Consider the following 24,989-nt stretch of genomic DNA (forward strand, 5'->3'; position numbering starts at 1 on the left):
TAGGTAAAATATAGGAAGAATGCCACAAATGACATTATCTTCAATCTTGCCCCGAAATTTTTACAGGATAATAACAGAAATTATAGCTCTTATGTTTATCAGCCATTCACTGTAATTGTCTCTCACCATTATCAAAAAATTGAGAGCACTGATCATCCCGGGTGGGACATTTCCCCATGAAGCAGTAGCCTTTTGTGTTCTTGCAAGGAAATCCATTTACTTGGAATTTGTCGTTAGGACATGCAGAAGAGTAGCCAGTACATACTTCAGGAAAATCACATTCATCTTTTGCTGGTCTGCATATGGACCCTGATTTTTTCATCTGTTGAAGAAAAGTAAAAAGACTAATAAATCTTGAACATATTTCGGTAGGTTAAGTTTCAGTTAAGTAGGAGGAAGGTTGACCCATTTAATTTATCTTAAAAAAAAAAGATTTTAAGGTTGGATCATGAGTTTCTAATCCATTCCACTGAGAATTATAATCATTTGTAAATGTGTTGACTTTTATGTAATTTTAGGAATGACACGATAATGTTTTTGAAAATCTGTATTAGAACAGCATTGGACAGAGCTGAAAGGACATAAAATGGAGAAAAGAGCAAGAGCTCTGTTTATCTTGGAGGTGGTACATACCATCTCCAGCACACTCATATTACTGGGAATCCCTCTCTATCTATAATGAGGAATCTCCACTCCCAAGAAATCACATCTCTCCAAATGAACTGAAAAAATACCCTGACTATTGCTGGAAGAAAGTGCATGGAAATACTTTCTTATTCAGCCACTCGATATGCATTTAACTGTAATGAGTCCTAGAAAGATTTGAAAATGAATAAGACATACTTCCTTTCCTTTGTGAGTTCACAGTATAGTATGCTGAAAGAAAAGTCATTAAAACTTTGGACAGAGTCATTTGGATTTCTGATCGCCTTTCCTAGGAATATATCTCCATGTACTAGTCACTCTCACTCTCCAATACCAGTATAATCCTTTCCCCTTCTAGTTCACTATTGTTGGAATGCCACCTCTTCCACCATCACCACACATGAGCTGAGGTTAAATAGGTTAGCAGTTATTTACAAAGAAACAAGAATAATGTTTATCATATAACTAGTCCTATAAGACCAAGTGATACCTTCTTCTCTACACCCTAGGCCACAGCATGGCCTAGTCAGAAGTCAGAACAGCTCAGAAGAGGCTTTACTGGGGACAAGCATGCCTAACCCTAACCTGGGATTAGTAGTGTAGGGTCATTCAGTGGACGCCAATTCTGTCACCCTATGTACACTTAACAAACTGAAAACGGAGAACCCAGTCCTGTCACAGGTCCTTACCTGACAAGCTTCACAGCATTCTCCTTCTGCACAACTAAATCCTGGCTTCAACACACATTTGTTTGCATCACAGCAAGGATTGGTGCACTCCTGGCAATAATCAAAAATTAAAGATCAGAAATTGGTTTGTAGTTAAGGTCTTGTTTAATAAGTTATGGTTCTGTATAATTTATCATTACTTGTCTTTCAGAGTTAAATCCAAATGCATGATCCTTGGCTATGACATGCATATGAAGACTACTGCTTGTAACTGGTCTTTGGGACATTTATTTATTTATTAAATATTTATTTATTTACTTGAGAGAGTGAGAGAGAGAAAGCACATGTGCCTGTGAGCAGGGAGAGGGGTCGAGGGAGAGGGAGACAATCTCAAGCATACTTACTGCTGAGCATGGAACCCTATGCAGGGCTCTGTCCCAGAACCCTGAGATCATGATCTGAGTCAAAATCAAGAGTTGGAGGCTTAACCGACTGAGGTACCCAGATACCCCTATTTTGTTTTCTTCTCAGTTGGCTGTTCAGTACTCCACACTAATGAATTTTCATCAGCAGCTTACAAGGTCCAAGTTTCTGACCTTCCATTTTCTTGATGACTTCCATTCTTTGGAAGGGCCCTGCTACTTCTCTATACTAAGGGTTTAATAGAGATAATACAACTTCTGAAGATCTAATTTTACATTTTCCTCAAGAATCTGAGTATTTCAAGTTGAACTTTGTTGTTGTTTTTAATACATCATTAAATAGTAACAGCAGGATGGACACATAGGCCCTATATGCTTAAACAAAACTAAAATTGCAAAAGAAACTGTCTGCAAATTATAATGTAAGGTATTTCACGTGTTAGAATGAGACTGCAGAAACATTCTCTAAAGAATGTGCATAAGCTAAAGCCTCAATATCCAAAGTTAAGAGCCTCTTTGCATTCAATATAAGACATTTGAAAACTAGGTGTTGCAACCTCGTTACATGTCACTGTTCCCACTTTGATCATGGAATCTCTGATTCACTTACTATTAGAGTTGTTTTGAATTTTGTAGTGTCTACAGTGTACATACTACCTATGTGGTTTTCCGACCAACAGTATCAACATATCCTTTCAGGTTGCTGGAAATAAAGGATCTCAGCCTCACTTCAGGCCTACAGAATCAGAATTCACATTTTAACATCCCCTGGTGATGTATATACACATGAAAATTTGAGAAGTGATTGTCTAAGACTCATACCTGTAGGATAAGCTCTTAACAGAAATAGCTTCAATGTTGGAGGAAAGCAGATTAAGAATTACTCTAAAATTTTTCTTAAAGGCATATTCTAAATGTTCCAGAGACCAAAGCTCCAATAAATATGTAGAAGGTTAGAATGGTTCATGCTCAATTAAGACAAGAGTTTTCTAGTAAGATGAACTGTCCAGCTGGGGATATAGACCAGCCTCATAAGGCACTGGGTAAGCTCGATTAACTGTGGAAAACAAATTCCTACTGTGCATGAGATCAGACTTAAAGGCACCTACGGGTCTTTCTTACAAGAAGGGCTGATTACTATATAAACCAGGCAAATATGATATGGTGGGTCTCCAGCAAGATCATTATACACTATTCATGACTTGGTAAGATGTCTTGCACTGAGGCTACACCAATGACCTGCTTTGAAATGAGACAAAAAACACATTATTTAAAACTTTACAAGGACTATCTTGGTTGATTAATGGTCACCTAGGTTCTAGCTGCCTAGGTTCTAGCTGAGTAGAAACTTTGTAATTTAAAGACATTATTTGCAAATACCTGAACAGGGCCACAATCGCACTCTTCTCCTTCATCCAACTTCTTGTTTCCACAATATGGGTAATTATTTAATTTATCAGAAAATGGGATGTTGAACATGCATGTTGCATTATAATCCTTCAGGTGTCGAAGGTACTGAATTCTGTTGCATTTACTGAATTTTAGTGCAGGAATGCTAGAGTTTAAATGAATTAAAAATAAAGATTAATTTTATCAATGCATAGTGGTGGAACAGCTATGAAACTTTAATGAAGGATTCAGAAAGAATAAATATAAATGATGAACTCTAAAAGTCCATTTACTTCTCCTAGTTTGCTTTACTGTTATAGGAGAGTAGTAAGTGGGCTTTTATTATAGAAAATGTTTTATTGAAACAGCCAACACACGATATCCTAGTGAACATACTACAACTATACATCGTCCAGAAAGTCCTTCCTGAAGCCCACAGTTTAGACTGAATGTGTTTGCTGCTCCTAGATCACTTTCTATTTGTTCCTCTTGACATAATCTATGCATTTGTTTATCATTTATGCAAGATTACAAGCTTCTCAATGCAGGGACTGCATTTTTTTTTTTAAATAAGCACTAATTAACACAGGGCCTGGCACAAAGTCATTCTCTATAAACATTGTTGAAACAAATGATTTATTTAGTAATACGTTACACATCCTAGGAATGAATTATCCTTCTGAAAAGTGCAAATACTAAAAAGACTGAAATTTACCTCCCTTCTGTCTTTCTTTTGTTTTGACTCCCTTGCCATTATTGGTACATAACAGACACGGATGGAATTTTAGAGGCTTAAAAACATTACTTTGGAATGAGGAGCCCTCAAAAATAATACTAATTGTATAGATGATGACATAAAATTAGATATCAGTTATTAGTTATTACTTTATGGCAGGCACTGTATTTGGGTACTTTCACTATTTTACCTCATTTAATTAATATATAGAAGTGCTGATCATCATCATAAACACTTTTCTTATATGAAATACATGATATGTTCTCTGTGAAGGACTTCAAAAAATGTGTAAAGTTTAGGAGCTGGCTGTGGTAATTCACAGTATGATGGGAGGATATAGGACATTCATTCATTCTACAATTATTTATACAGTACCTAGTATGTGTCTGGGACTTTTCTAGACAGTGTGATAAAACAGTGTAGAATGCAGACAAAACCTGACCTCATGAAGTTTATATTTTGTTGGAGGAATAACATAATAAGCAAGCTAAGTAGGTAATGCACAGACTATATTAGGTAGAGATTAATACCAAGAATGGGGAAAAAAACAGAAGAAAGGATTAGAGACAGGATTGAAAAATTAGATCAAGTGGCTGGGGAAGGCTTGGCTGAGAAAGAGATCTGAGTAAAGATTTGAAGGAATAAATTAGAGTTTATAGCAAAGATGATAAAACAAGGCACATAGAGTGTATTCTTCTCCTAGGCACCTTAGTATAATTTACCAATTAATTGTTGTATATTTTTGCAGTATGCTCAGATGGAATTTTAGAGTCACTAGGACCAACACTACCAACTGTTAAGATTTAGCCTGAAAGGGAAACAGCCTATCACAGCTGGTTTTGTAATAGACCTTATGGAATATATTAGAAATTGTTTACATAATATCTATATATCCCTACAATATGGAGTTCTAACTAAGAGTGACACACAAAATATTTAAATGTACTCTCTACATTGTTTGAACCTTACCTTCCACCACGATCCATCACACATCTCTCAAAATTACAGGTACATGGGTAATCATCATGCTTCATCCCAAGGTTATGACCCAGCTGATGTGCAATTCTGCTTGCAACTACATTTAGGTCAGGCAAAAGATCCTGGGGCCAAAAAAGATGTGTATTACAAATTTCTATAGGTTAATGCACTTTAGCACATAGTGTTTTGAACTATTTGTTGACATCTGGTTTCTAGCTTCGGTTAACCAGTACTTGTTTGAGAGGCCATGGCCTTTGTTACCTCCCTGTCTTGCCCTCAGTTCCTTTAATTATATAATGAGGTTGGAAAAATGACCTTTGAGTGTCTCTAACATTTTGATATTCTTTTTTGTGGCACAGTAATAATCATTGCTCGATTTCTATAAGCTCATTTTTATAAATAGCTAAAAATTATAATTAAAAATTATAAACTAATGTCCTAATAAATAAACATTATTGATTTGCCTTTTATATGCCAGATATTCAAAGATGGTAAAAATAAAAAATGTGTGAGGTTCATGGTTTCAGAGTACAGTCTCACACTGCCCAACAGTATGTAATGTAATCATGAAGAGGAAGTTTCTACTACAAAGAAAACCAGAAGTTCGGTGATTTGAAATCCAAGACAGAGTTGATTGTTTCCTCTGTCTGTAGTTCTATTTCATGTTTTAGCCCCTATAGTAAGTACAAAAAAATTAATTTCCAAAAAGGGGTGGGATACTAGATTACTATGAAGGTAAAATTCCCCTAACTTGGTTATTTCATCTTACTCTTTTGAAGTTTAAAATGTGTTCTGGATGGGTTGTAATGTCATAATTGGAGTGGCAATAGCCTATACTAGATTAGATAGACTCCACTATGCAAAATTTGTGTTAATAAAATACCATGATCAAAGGCATAATCATAAAAGGAACAATGTAATGAATAGATGATTTACAAGCTTTTAATTTCAGGGTCTTAATAAAACTTAGATAAGACTACTTGGACAACATCTACTAGAAGCTTAGTGATTTGGGAAAGATACCAGATAAAATAGATAAGTCAGCAGTTTGAACATCTTAATCTTACTGAAAATGAATCGCAATGTTGTTCTGATATGATAATGATAATGATAATAGTGAATATATATAGTATGCAAAAAACTTTTCTAATCTTAGTATGTCAATTTGTATATGATTTTTAAAGCTCTGAACAGACTGGTTTACCTTCATTTTTCATCTATAGTTTTTATAAAACTGTTATTTTCCTATTTAATAAAGGAAACAACAATTTCATCATAGTATATATTGGTGGGGATATATGGCAGAATTCATACATGATCTTTCCTTTTCTCCTCTCTCTCTCTTTCTTTCCTTCTTCCTATCTTTCTTTCTTTCTCTTTTTGTAGGCTCCTCCCCCACAGCAGAGCCCAACATGCAGCTTGAACTCATGACCCTGAGATCAAGACCTGAACTGAGATCAAGAGTTGGATGCTGAACCAACTGAACCACCCAGGTGACCTTAGTCCCCTTCAATAGGACACAAAATTTATAGAAATTAACTTCAAACTTTGTGATTAAGTTACATAACAAATACAACCCAGCCTACCTTAACAACACTGGAGGAATAATAGGGCAGGCATATACCCTCTGAATAAGAAGTTCCTTGTGCATGTATGTAGAGCCATTTCCCACTATAAACAAGATGCAAATACACTCTTCAGTCTGAGGCAGTGGTTTAATTAACACAAAGATTGGATCTCAATGAATCCTCACAATGCTAGTGCCTTTGCACATAAAAGTGCCTTTTTTTTCCTTAGAGTTCTAGAATTGAGGATGATCTTAGTTGTTATTAAGCTTATTTAAAATTTGTAGTATATTAGAGGTATTGAAAAAGTCAGTACAATCTAAAGTTGAAATCATAAAAAATGTACTTTCAAAAAAATAATAAAATGGGAGTTCAATTTTACAGGGCTTATCCTACACTCAGCTTTGGATAAAACCACTTAAAAGATCAAATAATTAAGTTTAAAAAGTGGAGAGAAAAATACAATATAGTAAATAGACTCATATTATGATTAATTAACTATAGTTAAAATTTTTTTAAAAATTTTAATCAACCATAGAAACTCACAGAGGATTAGATAACAATAATCAAACATTTAAAAGAGTTGTCATATGGAATATTCTTGGATTACCTAAAAAGACAGATGTAGATATGTATATTAAGGGAATCCAGACTTGATATGCTTTCAAGAACATTTAGAGTTGGACCACTTTAAAGAGTGATTATGAGTTGGAAGACCACACTTGGAACATGGATAATTAAGAACATTCAAATATGAGAAAAGTGGTCGGGCTACATGACCCCTTTCAATCTTTAGCTTTTTTGATAAAAAAGGTGTGTTCTATTTCTTTCTTTACTATTGAAATGTCCTACATTTTTAGTCTCAGTGTTTGGCTATGTATCTTGGAAGTATTTAGAACTCTGGTCTTCCTTGTCTCTGGAGATCTTAGAAAAATACCACTTATCGAGATGAAGCGTCAGAGAAAACACAATCTAGATTCTGAACTTGCTCATGGTTACTTAGAAACAAAAATCACAACATGAGAATGCCATATATATTATCACTTCTAGTGCTATGTGAATATAGATGAGAAGACATTCAAGGAACTCAATGCATAAGTCCCAAATATGATGTGCAATTAGATATTTAGGAGCACTTTTCTCATTTCCTTATTTGCAGACATACTATTGCTGTGAGAAGCTATTGCTCAGAATAAGAGACGTTCATGAAAGTAAAAAGGTTTTTGCTTATAACCATGTGATATTTCCAGACTAATTTATTATTTTAAAACACAGGTCCAAGAAATAGGCAAAGAGGTTAATCTCGTGCACAATGAATGCTATGGTGATAGGTTCAAGTATCTCCCTGGGGATAAGTGCTGTGGGCCATCTCAGTGATAAAAATCAGAAGTGATATTACTTTAGAGGTGTGGTTCACTCTCATCAATCTGCCAGAGAGCTGGACCTGACTTCCAGCTGTAGGCTTTGGAAGGTTCACAGTTCTGAGTTCAAATTGAAAGTTAACATTTAGATAATGTTAAGAAGCACATTTGTAGGCCATGTTTGCAGACCATAGGAGAAGCACCACTATTACAGGAAGATGAAGTAGGTAAGGTGGGTAACATTGTTATATAATCGCCATAAGGGCACCAGAAGAAATGCTCAAAAGCTCAATTACTCCAAAGTTGTGCTTTCATACTTTTATTAGGATAACAGGACAATGGTTAACACAAAGTTAAGGTCAGTTCAGCTGCGCAATTATTTATCATTTCCTAATAGGCTGAGTAGTGTGGTAGCTACTTTGAATTAGAAAAATGATCAAAATGGGCCCTCTTTCTTAGGAATGACCTAATATTGTAGATAAATCCAAAACTTTATTTACTAGGAATATTAAAGCTGTGGCAGTTTAGTTATCCACCCTCATGAATAGTAGAGAAGATGCTCTTGAAGCACTATTCATTGGATAGGGACACTTTACTGAGGGAAAATTTCCAGAGAGTAAGGTGCTTTCCTAGTAATACAGGTTTTAGGGAGTATTGGAATGGCACAGCATGGAAGAATTAAGGGTGTTAGTGCTAGATGCTGGTTAAGTAAATTGATTCTAAAAGTACATTCTCATCCAGTGACATTTTAAAACCTGAGCAGAAATGTAAATGTATCATATGTTTACTTTCTAGTGTTAATCAACATTAGAAAGAAAGATTATTTAAAAGTTGATTTGGAAATTTTATGTATAGCTGGACATAACATTTTGTCACTGTATATACTATGCAAAAATAAATTGTTTTAAAAAGTAGTTTGTTGCTGTTCATTTGTTTGTTTATTTATTATCTATTTATAATTCACCTAAAGTATGCAGGAAAATAGAGCACTTACATACCTGAGTAATATAGCATGATCAAAATTTTTCCTCTTTTTCAGGATTATTTCTTGCCAAGTTGAAAAACGTAATAAGGTATTTTCTATATTTGAATCTATGTCTATTTTATCTCCATTTGTCCACATTTCAAGGCCAACCAATGTCACATGAATGTCCAAGGTTTTATAAATCTGTTCAAAGGAGAAATAAATTTTCATAGACTCAAGCTACAGAAGGATCCTTTACCATTATTATATTCCTCTATAATAAAAAAAAAGTAATTTTAACATGTGAGGTACATAAACAAAAAATGCAGGTCTTATTTTACAAATGGTTATACTGAAACAGAATATAGTGTAACTTGCCCAGAATACTGGGCAAATTGCCATAACCAACACAAAAATTTAACTTAAAAAATATTTGATTTTCTTTGAATATGATGAACCTTACAGACACTGGGCTCAAGATGTGTCTAGCATAAATAATTTAGTAAAACTCAGATTATAACTGACCAGAAGATGTGAATTTATTAGTAGTGGCACGCAGAGGGATGAATGTTCTTTATTTATCTATTTTAGTCATTAGTTGGTTCTATGGCAGATTAGAATGTTGATATTGGTTTTCAAAAACCAATAGCCTAGGGCACCTGGGTGGCTCAGTGGGTTAAGCCGCTGCCTTCGGCTCAGGTCATGATCTCAGGGTCCTGGGATCGAGTCCCGCATTGGGCTCTCTGCTCAGCAGGGAACCTGCTTCCCTCTCTCTCTGCCTGCCTCTCTGTCTACTTGTAGTCTCTCTTTGTCAAATAAATAAATAAAATCTTAAAAAATAAACCAATAGCCTAGCTGCCATATTTTGTTGTACTTTTAGAACTACTTTGCTGTCTGAGAAATCTTTTTGGAGATAGCTCAAAACAGGCACAAATAGCTATAGCTCGTAAACCTTCTCACTTCATTCCCGTTTTGTAAACACTGACTTGGTAGATACCTTGATGCCAGGACAAAAGAAGACAGAGTTGAAGCAAATATTATATGAAGATTTTGAGGCAAAAGATGTTATATAAATTTTATAATTCCTAACAGTCAGTACAAAGTGGGTTGAAAGAATGAATGAACACTGAGTTAAGGTCAGAAATGATGAGGTCATTCACACAATAATAGTAGAGGATGCAATCAGTTATTAAGAAGTGTGATACATCATGGCTATAATAACATTGTGTTAATTTTCTACTTTTCTTAACCTGCATAATATGCATATATTGAATTTCATGTGTCAACATAATAACCCAACAAAGTCATTTCATAAACCTGAGAACTAGGTTTCCTTTAAAGAATCATGAAGTTAGACCTTTAGTTAAATCATGATCTCAAATCCATACTGGAGCCTGTAATGTCCATTCCTTTTAACCCTGACCTTAGCATGTAATAGACCTTATATGTCAGGTACCACAGAACAATATATTTGTTTTAACCTGGTCTCCTTGGAGTCTCTACCATTCATGGGTGGGCTTTAGGTCCATAAAACTGGAGAAAGTACAAATGGAAACAATAGTTATCATTTATCATCCTATGAATGTTCTCTCTTCTAGTGAAAACATACTCTATAAAATAAAACCATGCTGCATCTATGGAATGCTTGGAAGGGTTTGTATATACATATTTGGGAGATTGTGAAGAGCTGGTTCACTCTTCACAGTAGAGAAAAAACTGAACTTTCTGAGATAAAGGGGTAAAGACATTGTGAAAGTAAATGAGAGAGGATGAACTAAAATAATGAGTGTGGGCACTGTGGAGGATAAAGGATTGGTATGACTTCCCAATCTAAACTGAATATCTTCAGTAAAAGTTCAGTAATTTGCACCAGTTTTGTATTTATACTTACTTTGGTGATGGGAACCCAAAGAGAAAGACTGAGTCTTATATTTGTATCAGTGTTAGGGTAGTGATAAAGACAATTACAAAATATAGGAAACAGGATAAATGGAGCTTGGGCTGAGAGGCAGAGGAGCACAGCAGATCACTCTCAGAGCAAAGCCATTACCAGGCATGAGCCCTTCCATGCTACACACAGGTAGGGGGATTAATTCACACACAAAGCCCAGTGTAGCTCCTGGTCCTTTCTGATTGAAGACAGAGTAGTACAGGCAAGAGAACTGAGATATAGCCCCACCCATTGTGGGGAGAGTCTTCTGGTTCTATCTGACCAGAAGAGATAATGACATTCCTGAAAGCTGTGTGAACCAATGGTGGCTTGAGCCAAGAGTTGAGTGAATATAGCTGGTTACTCTCAGAAAAAAGCCAATACAGTTATTCCTTAATTTTTCAGTTTGTGTTATTCCATTTGCTTTCACAAAAGGCCAACATTAGAATCCGTTTTCACTGAACAAAAGAAATCTGAAGAGAATTTTTGCTTTTATGAGAGAGGGCAAAAAGCAAAAGTAATGCTCAATGTTTGCTTTGTGGTGAGCCATTGTAGAGCCATTGTAGTGTCACCCCAGGTAGGTGACACTGTCAAGCACCAAGCCACTGTAGCTTTGAAGTGTGTCTGTGAGCATCAGTACTTTATCTCAGTTTCTTTTGTGCATTTGTTAGGAAGATGTGTTCCAAGGTACCAGAAAAGCCTAAGAGAAGTTGTGTTGTTTTTTTTTTTTGTGTTTTTTGTTTGTTTGTTTGTTTTTTGGCTCAAAAACATTCCCATATAAATTAATAGTAATTGCTTCTCAGCTTTATGCTATTTGGCCAATGAAATATTTAACAGGAATACTCTATGTCCAGATAGACTAGGGAGAAACCTATTCCAGGGTGAAGGCTTTCTGAGATACACAGAGGCAGGGGGGGCTAAATTTTAGCCAAGACTGAGGGTAGATTCTGGTCCCTTCTAACTGGAGAGCCTGGTTTGGGAAATTGAGAGTTGCCTAGAGTAGCCACCCAGGCAAGGAAGATGAGACATAACCCACGCACTGTGAAGAGTGGGTGTTTGTCCCACACGCTGAAAGCTGTGCAGCCCAGAAAATTCAAGAAAGGCACAAGAGAAAGGCAGACATCACCCATAATTTGCAGACCAGAGCCAGCTATGCTGTTTGGCTGGGGACCTTGGGGTGCAGTTCAGCTTAAGACAACAAAGATATATTCCAGTTTTAGAGCTGCTTCTCCCACTGCACAAGGGCAGAGAATCTAATTCATAATCAAGGATCATGAAAAATTAGGTAAATTTGACTCCACGAAAGGAAACTGATAAAGCTCCAATAACCGACCATAAAAAAACATAGGTCTATAAACTGTCAGGGACACCATTTTGAATAATCCTCTAAGGAAGTTTAGCAGACTATAAGAAAACACAGGCAACTAAATAAAATTGGGAAAATAATTCATGAACAAAAAGAGAAGTTTGACCATGTGGGAGAAAGAATTAGACAGTAGACATTACCCAGTGAGAGGTGCAAAATGAAAAAAAGAATGAAAAAGAGTGAAGAAAGCCTACTGGAATTATGAGACACAGTGTAAAAATACCATGAGGATTCTAGAAGGAGAAGAGAAAAAGAAAGTGACAGAAAGTATATTTAAAGCAATAATGGCTAAAAACTTCCTGAACTTGGGGAAAGAAATAGACATCTAGATCCATGAAGTCTGAAAGACAAATAGATTAAACCTAATAGTGCTACATTAAGATACATTGTAATTAAATTGTCAAAAATCAAAGATGAAAGAATTTTAAGAGCAGCAGAGAAAAGAGAGGCATTACATATAAGAGATTGTTGGATTTTGCTTTTTTAATCCCTTCACCCTATAGACAGATTTCTCAACAGAAACTTTTTAGGCAAAGAGATAATGTAATATCAAAATAACTGCCAACCAAGCATACAATGGCTGGTAAAGCTGTCCTTCAGAAATGAAAGAGAGATAAAAATTTTCTTGAACAACCAAAAGCTGAGGAAGGGAGTTCATTACCACTAGACCTGCCTTAGGAGAAATGTTAAATCCCCTCTTTGAATAGAAGTAAAAATTGCTCATTAACATCATTAAAAAAACACAAAATGGTAACATTAATCTCACTTGTAATGGTAAATATATAGTGATCATTAGATTCTGCAATTTGGTAATAGTGGTGTATAACTCACAACTCTAATTTAAAAGTTCAAAAATGAACATAGTGGGGCGCCTGGGTGGCTCAGTGAGTTAAACCTCTGCCTTAGGTTCAGGTCATGATCTCAGGGTTCTGGGATGGAGCCCTGCATCAGGCTCTCTGCTCAGCAGGGAGCCTGCTTTTCTTTCTCTCTCTGCCTGCCTCTCTGCCTACTTGTCATCTCTCTCTCTGTCAAATAAATAAATAAAATCCTTTAAAAAGATGAACATAGGGAAAAAACCCATAAATACAATATGTACAATGTTATTAGTTATAAAATATTAAGGAATCTAAATTTTAACTGCAATAATGTAAAAAAATGTAAATAATGTAAAATTTTAACTGCATGTAATAATGCAATAGTAAGGAGAAAAGGAAATGTCAAATATATGAATTCTATTAAAGTTAAAAATTGTTATCAGTTTAAATTAGGATCTGATAAGTTTGATATTTTATGTAAACCTCATGATAACTTCAAGGGAAAATTTTCTGGTAATTAGATGAAGGAATACAATAAAGAAGTCAAAGAATACCAATATCAGAGACATCAAAATACAAAAAAAAAAAAAAAGGAGAGCAGGATAAGAAATAGGGAACAATGGATCTGTAAAACAACCAGAAAACAATTCAGAAAATGGCAATAGTAAGTCTTTACCTACCAATAATTACTTTAAATGTGAACAAATTAAACCATCCAATCAAAAGACACAGGGTGGGTGAAGGGATTAAAAAAGCAAAATCTAACAATGCAAAGCATACAAAAAATATGTAAACCCTAAAGACACACATAGACTGAAAGTAAAGGGATGGAAAAAATCATTTCTACCAAATGATAACCCCATTCCTCCCCACCAAAAAAGCAAGGGTAATTATACATATATCAAAATAGATTTTAAACGAAAAATGGTAAAAAGAGACAGAGATCATTACATAATGATAAAAGTGTCAATACATCAAGAAGACTTAACTGTAAATATTTATGCACCCAATACTGGAAAGCACAAATATACAAATCAAAAACTAGAGAACTGAAAGGAGAAATTTAAAAAAAAGTAATACTTTACCCCAAACAATGGATAGATCATCCAGACAGAAAATCAATAAATAAACAGTGCATTTGAACAATACTCTAGACCCAAAGGACCTAACAAATGTATAGAACTTTCTACCCAACAATAGCAGAATACATATTCTTATTTATACATAGAATATTTTTTTAGAGTAGGCCATATGTTAGGTTTTAAAACAAGTATTAGCAAATTCAAAAATGATAAAAAAAATCATACCAAGTATCTTTTCTGAACATAACGGCATGAAACTAGAAACCAGGAACAAGATGAAAACTGGAAAATTCATGAACACATGGAAACTATATAACACTCTCCTGAACAATCAATGGATCAAAGAAAAAATTAAAGAGGAAATAAATAAAAGACTCATGTGTGTTTCCATTTTCATTTGTCTTAAGGTCAGGTCTGAACAAACCAATTACTAGTAAGGAGATTGAATCAGTGATCCACAATATCCTAATGATAAGGAAAAGTACAGGACCAGATAGATTTACTGGTGAATTATACCAAACATTTAAGGAATTGCTATCAATCATTCTCAAACCTTCCCAAAAAAACTCAAAGAGGAGCAAACATTCCTAAACTAATTTTACAAGGTCAGGATTACCCTGATATCAGAACCAGGAAAGAGTATTATTAGAAAATAATACTGCAGGCTAATACCCTTGATGAGAATAAGTGAAAAATGGATCAAAGTGGAATGAAGAGTTAAACTGAGTTTTACCATAAAATCCTAGAAGAAAACATAGAAATAAAGTTCCTTGACATGGGCCTTGGTAATGAACATTTGGATATGATGTCTAAAGCACAAGCAATAAAATAAGAAACAATCAAGTGGGATTGCATCAAACAAAAACTTCTGCATAGCAAAAGAAGCCAATAAAAAAGTGTAAAGAGGGACGCCTGGGTGGCTCAGTTGGTTAAGCAGCTGCCTTCGGCTCAGGTCATGATCCCAGTGTCCTGGGATCGAGTCCCACTTCGGGCTCCTTGCTCTGCAGGGAGCTGGCTTCTCCCTCTGCCTCTGCCTGCCATTCTGTTTGCCTGTGATCGCTCTCCCTCTCTCTCTCTCTGTCATAAATAAATAAAATCTTTAAAAAAAAAGTGTAAAGAGAACTTATGGAATAGGGAAAAATATTCACAAGCCATTATCTGATAAGGGGTTAATATCCAATATACATAAACAACTCATTAACTCAATGGCAAAAAAACATTCAAATTAAAAAATGGGTAAAGTAACTGAATAGACATTTCTTCAAAAAAGATACATGAAAGGCCAACAAGTGCATGATAAGATTTTCAACATCACTAGTCATTAAGATAATGTGAATTAAAATCACAATAAGACATCATCTCTGCTTGTTAGAATGGCCATCACTAAAAAGACAAAAGACAACAAATGCTGGTATGGATGTAGAGAAAAGAGAACCCTTGTGCACTGTTGGTGGGACTGTAAATTGGTAAAGCCACTATGAAAAAAAATATGGAAGATCTTCAAAAATTTTTAAAAAGAACTATTTATATGATCCAGCAATTCCACTTCTGGGAACATATCAAATGAAATAAAAGCACTAATTCAAAAAGATATCTACACTCCTATATTTATGCAAGCATCATTACATAATTAAACCATGAATACAGCCAAGGTGTCCATTAATGGATGAATGGAAGAAGTTGTAGTAGATATATATGATGGAATATTATTTGGCCATAAAAAATCAAGGATATCCTACCATTTTTGATAACATAGATTACCCTAGAGGATATTACATTAAGTGAAATAAGTCAGACAGATAAAGACAAACACTATATGATCTCACTTATATATGGAATTTTTAAAAAACAAATTCATAGGAAAAATTATCAGACTTGTGGTTACCACAGATTGAGTGTGGAGAGGGGGAAATTGGAGGAAGGTGGTCAAAAGGTACAAACTTCCAGTGATAAGATAAATAATTACTAGAGATATACAACTGATGACTACAGCTAACAGTACTGTATGATGGGTAGGAAAGTTGTTAATAAGAGTTGATATTGAGAATTTTCATCACAAGGGGAATTATTTTTTCTATATTCTTTTGGGTTTTTCTTTTCATAGTATCTATTTGAGAAGATAGATGTTAGCTGAACCTACTGTGGTAATCATTTCACAATTTATGTAAATCAAACCATTATGCTGTATGCCTTATACTTACACAGCAGTGTATGTCCATTATATGTCCCAATAAAACAGGAAAAAATGCCTAAAAACCTTGATAGGAAGAAAGATGGTTACAAACACTGCAAGAATTATTGGAAAAATAGGATCAGACTCAAGTCATGAATAAACTTACGAAAACTTTTATCAATCAATCAATCAATAAAAAGAAACAGGAGAAAACAGAGATGACTATGAGATATAATCATTCCACTCCACATTGTTCCTACTTTTTAGAATAATATGGGGAGGATTTTTAATTTCCATAGACACAAATGTAAAGTTCAGAGAATTTTACTTCTGGCTAAGATGTGTAAAGTTGGAAAGAATGTTTTTGCTACCCTGACAAAAAGAAAAAGCCAGAGAATCTACAAAGTTGTATCGTATCAAACCGTAAGTTAGCTGAGGTAACAGGGCCAATAGTAGCTTGAAATCTAAGGAAAGAGCGCCTCCTTTGGGGAGAAATGGTACTAGAGCATCTCCCAGTGGCAAAGCATGAGAAAAAGAGATGTTGATCATTATATAAAACAAAAGAGGAATTCACCAGACATTTGTAAGGAACTGTTAAAGGGTAAGTGTGGGATAAAATGAGAGTGTAGGACCTTCTGAAAGACACAGACATAAGGAATTTTACAAAGGGAGGTTATCTCCAGTCTCCCATTCTGGATGTGCATGATACCATGGAGAACAGAGTGGGAGATTGGAGATAAGCTCCCTTGGTGATACAGGCCTGAAGGATGGGAGAAACTGTTGCTTTGGGAACATCTTTAAATCTACCAGACTCTTGTTCTCCGGAGATACAAAAGCATTAAGCTTCTATATGGCCTTCAGCAAATTTTTTTTTTTTCTGTTCCAATCTCATTATTACTTCTTTCCTTATACTAACTGTGGCTTAGTTTATTTTTCTTTTTGTTGTTCCTTAAGGTATAACGTTAGTTGTTTACTTGCTATTTTTTTTTAAATTGATGTATGTACGCATTTACAACCATAAACTTTCCTCCTGGAACTGCTTTTGCTGCATCTCCTAACTTTTGATATGTTTTGTTTCCATTTTTGTTAGTATCAAGATATTTTTTTGATTTTACCTTTCATTTATTCCTTGATCCATTTGTTGTTTGGGAATGTGTTCTTTAATTTCCACATATTTATAAATTTTCCAGTATTCTTGCTGTCATTGTACTTGATATAATTTCCATCTTTTTGAATTTGTTGTGATTTGTTTTGTGGTCTATATAACATATACTATGAAATATTCCTTCTGCTCTTGAGAATAAATGGTGTATTCTGTTTCTCTTGGGTGGAATACTCTGTATATACCTGTTGGCTTCATTTTGTTTATAGTGTTGTTCAAAACCACTGTTTATTGATCATCTGTCTAGATGACATATCAATTGTTGAGAGCGGGGCATTTTTTTTTTTAATGCTCCCAGAACTCAAGTGAAAACTGATTGTTGCTGAAAGAAGGGAAAGCAAAAGCAAAACAAAACAAAACAAAAAAACAACCTCTGGCCCTGGAGGAGAGGCAGGAAGCTATCCTAAGGCCAGAACATTCAATGTCTCCTACCAATGAAGGAAGAACACAGTGAGAATAATCTACCCAAAGACCCATTCATGACAGAACTTTCATAAAACAGGATAGATCAGGGCAACAAAATACTCCAGGTCCCATAACTAGGCTAGCAATCACTGAGTAACAAACAAGAGTAGATTACTACTGAAGAAGAGATAAGAATGTGAGTGAGGACCATTGAGCAGGCACCCTTGATAAAGGCCTGAAGCTCACGGTGAAGCAGAAACAAGTTCTTCAACAATGCTAGATTATGGAACAGTGATTTTAAATGTATTAGTGGATTTGATTTATGCATGGTAAATAGTCAAGTCTTTATAAATTTTTAATAAATTTTTATAAATTTTGTGATTAGTAACCATTATTTGAAACCTCCTTAAATATTAAATGTCATTTACTTAGAAAACCAAACCTCAGTTCTGTGGTTCATTTATTGCTGTGAATTTTTAATTGGATTTTGGCTAATTAGTCCACATGGCGAATTTCTGTACTTTGGACTGTCTTAATATTGAAATTACCACAAGATCCAGCAGCTATCTATCTTAAAAGTAATTCTTCCATTTGCATTTTTAGCTTCATTCAAACTGTATCAGATCTTACCATGTTGACAAAATTGGCCATTCCCCAAATTCTGTTCCTCAGTTTACTATGAGGATGATTATTCCTGTGATACTGGAAAATAAAACATCAGGTTAACATTCATTAATAATAGGAGATGAATAAAAACTCAACAAAATACTTCACTCACTATGAGATATTTCCAAGGGAAAAAAAAACTTTTTGGCATTCTTTCTGGTCAGCTAAAAATCTGGACAAATTATACAGAATTATATTTTTGATATAAAATAATAGTATATTGATAATAGTAATTTGATATAAAATTTTAAAAAATAGATACAGCATTTCTAAGGACATGCTTCAGTTTTGCACTACTTTAAGGTTTTCTTCATTACCTTATCCCCTTTTCACATTACAATATATTACAGTACATTGACATATTAAACCAACTGATAAGTGTTCTTTAGTCCATATTTATCATGCTGATGAAAGAAAACTTATTAAAGCTCCACAGAAACCATTATATTGCAAATAAAGCAACACTTTATCAGATCTTCTATGTTCATGGTTGTCACAACCATGTATACATTGAATGTAATCAAGGACCACCCTAGAGCCAGAGATGTGATGGAGAAGGAAATTGTGTCTCTCCCTTCTCTCTAGGGAAAGGCTGAGAAGACAAAGTGGATTTCCCTACTCTGGCGTATTGTCTTTTTTTCCCTTTTAACAAATGGATTTTCCATTTGTGCCATCAGGACCTTGCTCTTAAGATGATCAATTTAGACCTGATAAAATAGACTTTATAAAAATAACAAAAGTATCTTGTAGAGATAAATGCAAATGATCAAGCTTGTTTCATAATAAAAAGTAAAAGAGACATGGCTTTTCTGAATCCTACAATTATCCTCCAGTTATTTGCTCTTTTGTTCTCCTGTTATCTCAAAAATCTAAATACCTCAAAGATTCAACATTAGACTCTCTTCACTTCTCATTTACCATTCATTTCTCAACCTACTACTCATTGGTTTACCTGTCTCTAGCCCATTAAAACTATTCTTGACAGGAATATAAATATCCTCCTACTTATCCAATCTGTTGAACACCTTTTCCTCATCTTCCTGGTCATCTTGTCTACCTTTACCATTGAACATTCTGTCTTTCAAGAAATTTCTTATCACTTTAGTTGCTAATACCTATCACTCTTCGTGTTTTATTGTACAGAAGTTTCTTTTTTTCCACCATCTCCTTAAATTCTAGATGGCAAATATAGTTTCACACCAGGATTCTTGGTGACCAATTGGTAGTGCTCACCTGAAATACACAGTTGAGAAAGATTCTGAGCCTATCTTAGAGATCACAGAGGTAGGGTACTATATCATTTAGTGATATTCATCCATGGGGATAAGGGAGAGAAAGGGGAATGGGGTTTTGCATTCTTTTTTTGTTGTTGTTGTTGTTGTTTTTGTAATTCTTATATTATAGAATTTTATTTCTATACATATAAAGTTTTTTTTTATTTCTTTTCAGCATAACAGTATTCATTGTTTTTGCACCACACCCAGTGCTCCATGCAATCCGTGCCCTCTCTAATACCCACCACCTGGTTCCCCCAACCTCCCACCCCCTGCCCCTTCAAAACCCTCAGATTGTTTTTCAGAGTCCATAGTCTCTCGTGGTTCACCTCCCCTTCCAATTTCCCTCAACTCCCTTCTCCTCTCCATCTCCCCTTGTCCTCCATGCTAGATGTTATGCTCATCTTGACAAGTCTTTATTATATGGCTAGTCTTCCCCAGTGTATAGACACTTGAGTTCTGCTTATTCTTTCAACTTTCAATGTCTGGGTGTATACATCCATATCCTTTCTCTATTTAGCTGCTTAAAATTCATCATACTGTCTTCAAGCTATGTAAATCTCTGGAAATATTTTCTAAAAGTTGTCTTTGTTTTTCTATTTTATCTTACCAGAATACACTAAGTCTACATTGTTCTTTCTGTTGCCCTTTTATGCAGCTAACATATACATGTATGTATGTGTGCATATATTACTCAGATAAGTAGATATATATATAGCTAATACTCAGAATCTAGCATATTAGACACTCATTAACTATTTTTTAATTGACAATAGATGATTTACTATAGGAACTTCTCTAAAAACCACCACTTAAAAATTTAAAGACATTATTAAGGGAACATATGTAAGATCTATGTATGTAAAAGTCCAGATAATGCCCCCCAAATCATATCAAGCAAAGCTTTACCTGGCTTCTGGAGTAAATACTAAATTTAATTCATTGTTCTTATTTCTTACTAATAAATTATTATAAAGAAAGCTTATTTTAGCACTCTTTTAAAGGTGAGTTAACATGTTCTCATAAACTTTTTAATGTAAGCCTATCTAGTGCCTAAGTTTTACCACTTTTTTAAATTGATAGCTGTAGTTTCTCCTTGTTTAAAAAATTGAAAAAATGTGTCTTTTTAAAAAATTAATATAGATCTCATATATTTTGTCTTATTGTGGTGGCTAAAAATTTCAGTTAATCTGTCAAAAGTAAATTTATCGACCATGAAAACAAATCTATCTTATTCTCACTTTTGAAGAAAAAATATCCAACATTCCCAGTAGAGGGAAATGAAAAAAACCCTACTCTCCCTGTAACTCTGTTATTTCTTGTTGCATATCTTTTCCTATTTTATTGTTAGGTGTATAATCTGAGATATAAGTGGATAATTTTCAGTCCTTGGAGAGCTTATCCTCCTTTCCATTATGTTGGTGGACTCTTCCTCACGTAATTACTTTTCTCTTGGATTATGAAAATGTCTCTTTAGGGCATTAACAGTTGCTTTAACAGTATTGAGCTTTAACAGTTTATCAAGTTTTCAATCAGTTTTTATGTTGAAAACTTTGCTTGGCATTTCTGTATCTAAAGAAAAATATATCATGCTTTATATCATTGCACGACACAAGTTTCAGATTTCTACTTTCTCATGCATAATGTTTCCTACCCATTGTTAAGGACAGACAGAACATTCCCTTTCTCTTTGCAGTTTCATTGGAAAGAGATTCTCCAGTTCCCTTTTCAGAGATGGGGCAGCTCTTTATGGCTCTGGGCATTATGCAATATGTTCTATATATTACATGTCACCAAGCCTTTGAATTTTACTTACTGTTCTGACAGAGGTTCTCTTCTCCTTTGTAGGACTTGGAGATTTCCTGTATGTGCATGTGCATGTGGGTGTGCATGTGTGTGTGTGTTTTCCTCAGGTAAACTACAGATTGTACACATATTTTCAATTTTGTATACGTTGCTCATCATATCCACATGTTCATAATAGGGAGGAGAATTCTAGTTTGGCTTAGTCAGCTATACTGCCAAAGGACCTTATCACCTCTTATATAAATCTGTTTGGGAAGCTAAAAACAACATTGAGCCCAAATAGAATTCTGATTAAAATACTTTTTTCCTCTTTTTAAGAATCACAACTATTTAGAATCACAACTAGTTTTATAAGCATGAATGAAAAGGAAATGTTCATCTGAAAACTTACCACATTATAATCAGCAACAATGAACAGTTCAACATACTTTTCTTTATGGACATTCTGGAAATTTATGAAAAATTTAATGAAATATGGTTAATGTTCCTCACTTTAATGTTTTAAGTTAAAATTTTTATGGTAAAAAATGTTAATATAATTGATATGGAAAGGTGAGGTACAGAAGTATAACTAATAATTCCAGGAATTTATCTAAGTAAAACCCAATATATTCTTAAAACATATGCACCTGTGTATCAGGTTTTAGTAAACCTGCAACAATATTCTATATTTGAATATCCTTCCCTTTTTTGTTTAGTCTTTCAGGTAAAATAAAAGTTATATTTATTGCAGCATTATTTATAATAACCAAGATAAGGTAGCAACCTAAATGTCTATTGGTAGATGAAAGGATAAAGAAAATATAGTACACACACACACACACACACACACACACACAGGCATATTATGCAGCCATATAAAAGGATGGAATCTTGTCATTTGCAACAGTATGAGTAGATCTGGAAGGTGTTGTGGTAAGTGAAATAAGTCAGGCTGAGGAAGACAAATAGTATATGATCTCACACACATATGGAATCTAAAATTCAAAACAAATGAATAAACAAACAAAAACTAGAATCAGACCTATAAATACAGAGAACAAACTGGTGGTTACCAGGTGGGGGGGTGTAAGGATGGGCAAAATGGGTGAAGGGGAGTGGAAGACACAGGCTTCTAGTTATGGAATAAATAAGTCATGGAATAAAAGGCATAGCATAGGAAATATAGTCAATGGCATTGTGGTAGCATTGTATGGTGACAGATGGTAGCTACACTTGAGTGTGCATGATGTATGGAGATGTTGTGTATACTTGAGACTAATGTAACAATGTGTGTTAGTTATACTCTAAGCAAATGAATAGTTATAAATAAGGAATAATGAACATAGTTTTTAATTTTTAATTTTTTTCATTTATAAATTAAATATTATGTAAGCTCATATAAAAAGGACTTATCAATAGCGGCAAGCAAAACATAGGACTAACTGGTTAATAGGACTGACTTTATTCCTTCTACTCCTCTCCTATCTCCCAATCTCATACTTTGCAGTAGTATCATTTCCAAAGAAATGTATAAAAGTTGCTAATTTTAGACCTTTGTTTTATAAATAACCAATACTGGAAAATTCTGTTTTCAACTCTTAGTGTTATGCATTGAGGTGCATGCATATTATCTGAGTATAAACCAGAGGCATATTGTACAAAGATTTAGCTAAGTTGTTTTGTGTGTGTACTAAATAATTATATATTAGTTGATTGAATCAATCAGAAACATCTGTTAAGGATCTAATAATTTTCCGATACAATCTGGACCATGGATATGTGAATATGGGTATTCATGGATCTTAAAGGCTAAAACCTAGTGGGGATTTGAGGTGATATGAACTAGTTGTACAGGAAAGGCTAAAACACAGAGGACTCTCATTGTGCAGTCATCCCACCAGAAATTGAAGTTGCTGTTACTTACTTATCTTTAATAATTAACAATTAGAATATTTGGACTGATGAAAGGAGGAGACCCTGACTTATCATCAACCTCTTCCCCAACCAAAAAAAAAAAAGGCAGTGAAGATGAGGGAAAGGAGAGTTTTCGAGACATTGTAAATTTCATTCTTTCCAACAACTTATAACCCTAATGCTATAAATCTATACGTACAGTTGTAAATATTCCCTTTCCTTAAAATTGATGGGACAAACTTAGATTTACTGTAGAAAATGAATATTTTCTTTTTCATTTTTTTAAAGATTTTATTTACTTATTTGAGAGAGAGAGAGGCATGAGCACAAGCAGGGGAAGGGACAGAGGGAGAGGAAAAGGAAGACTCCCTCTTGAGCAGGGAGCCTGATGCAGGGATCGATGCCAGGTCTCTGGGATCATGACCTGATCTGAAGGCAGATACTTAACCAACTGAGCCACCCAGGTGCCCTGGAATGAACATTTTCTATGTTGATTAAAAAAAAAATGTTTGTGGGGTGCCTGGGTGGCTCAGTGGGTTAAGCCTCTGCCTTCGGCTCAGGTCATGATCCCAGGGTCCTGGGATTGAGCCCTACATCGGGCTCTCTGCTCAGCGGGGAGCCTGTCCCGCTCCCCCTCCCCCGACTCGCTGCATGCCTCTGCCTACTTGTGATCTCTGTCAAATTAATTAAAAAAAAAATCTTAAAAAAATGTTTGACATTTTAGTTTTCAAACAAGAGTCAGACTCAGGTAACACATATTCTTCATTAATTGGGCTCATCTTTTTGTTTTGAAATAAAAAAAAAAGAAATAAGAGACATTTTCCCTGGCATTAAGATGATTTAAAAATAAAGCACTTACTTTTATTTTGAGGTCTTCCATGATTTTAATATCATCCTTTGAATCATTTGTCCTGGTAAAATTGAATTCTGTACAAGAATAATTGGCAGCATACTGCATCCTTGGATTATACCTGAACACCAAATGTTGTCCCTCATCTGAATATTTCACTGGTTCAATGAGGTATCTTTGGTCATACACCCTGAAGAATCCCCTGTGGAAAATGAGAATGTGATATATGTTCAAAATCTATTCAATTTTACCTCTATATTTCTCACAATATTCTTCTTTTCCATTTTATTGACTTGCCTACTTAATAATGGAAGTTATATAGAGACCAAGTCCTCATGAGCATGCAGTCAGGCCTTTAATTAGTAAATTTTGTAAGAGTCAACTCATCTAGATTTTCAGAAACTTAACAGTTCAGTCTTTACTTTGAAGTCTCAGAGGTCTAGCAAACATTTTGTGAATTTTTTATGTCCGTCATGCATTAGTTGTAGAGAAAATATATGACAGTAAAATAACTATTATCTGGAAATTTTGCCATTAAAGTTTTCTTATTCTTGAATATATTGGGATCTATTCACGTAAAGTGTACATACATGAAGGTGGAATTTTCTTGTTCTTCTATCCTCTACCCTACATTTCCTCCTTTACTCTTAAGTCCAAGATCTACAGAGAACTAAAATAGTCTTTACTTCTAACTTCAATTTCTAAGGACTCTAACTCCTGATTATTAAAAAGGTATGAAATGTGTGGTGAGAATTCACAGGACTAGAAGCCAGGAAGCCTGGTTTTTGGTTTAAATTCTATCACCAGCAAATTGGATGTTCAGAGGCAAGTCTCTG

The 24,989-nt window shown here is 34.6% G+C and overlaps 1 protein-coding gene across 1 annotated transcript in view; it reads right to left on the reverse strand.

The window, feature by feature from the left end:
- The window catches only part of ADAM7 (ADAM metallopeptidase domain 7), an 81,673-nt gene that overhangs the window by 27,123 nt on the left and 29,561 nt on the right, over positions 1–24,989 (reverse strand). The window contains exons 6-14 of the mRNA XM_032855902.1: positions 24,163–24,355; positions 21,799–21,852; positions 18,292–18,363; positions 8,763–8,932; positions 6,425–6,509; positions 4,830–4,960; positions 3,116–3,290; positions 1,335–1,424; positions 127–322 (exon numbers count right to left, since the gene is read on the reverse strand). Of these exons, the coding sequence (XP_032711793.1) occupies positions 127–322; positions 1,335–1,424; positions 3,116–3,290; positions 4,830–4,960; positions 6,425–6,509; positions 8,763–8,932; positions 18,292–18,363; positions 21,799–21,852; positions 24,163–24,355 (1,166 nt within the window). The remainder of the gene's footprint in view (positions 1–126; positions 323–1,334; positions 1,425–3,115; positions 3,291–4,829; positions 4,961–6,424; positions 6,510–8,762; positions 8,933–18,291; positions 18,364–21,798; positions 21,853–24,162; positions 24,356–24,989) is intronic.

Source organism: Lontra canadensis, unplaced genomic scaffold, assembly GCF_010015895.1.
Source record: "Lontra canadensis isolate GAN:19392208 unplaced genomic scaffold, GSC_riverotter_1.0 scaffold10, whole genome shotgun sequence".
NCBI lineage: Eukaryota > Metazoa > Chordata > Mammalia > Carnivora > Mustelidae > Lontra > Lontra canadensis.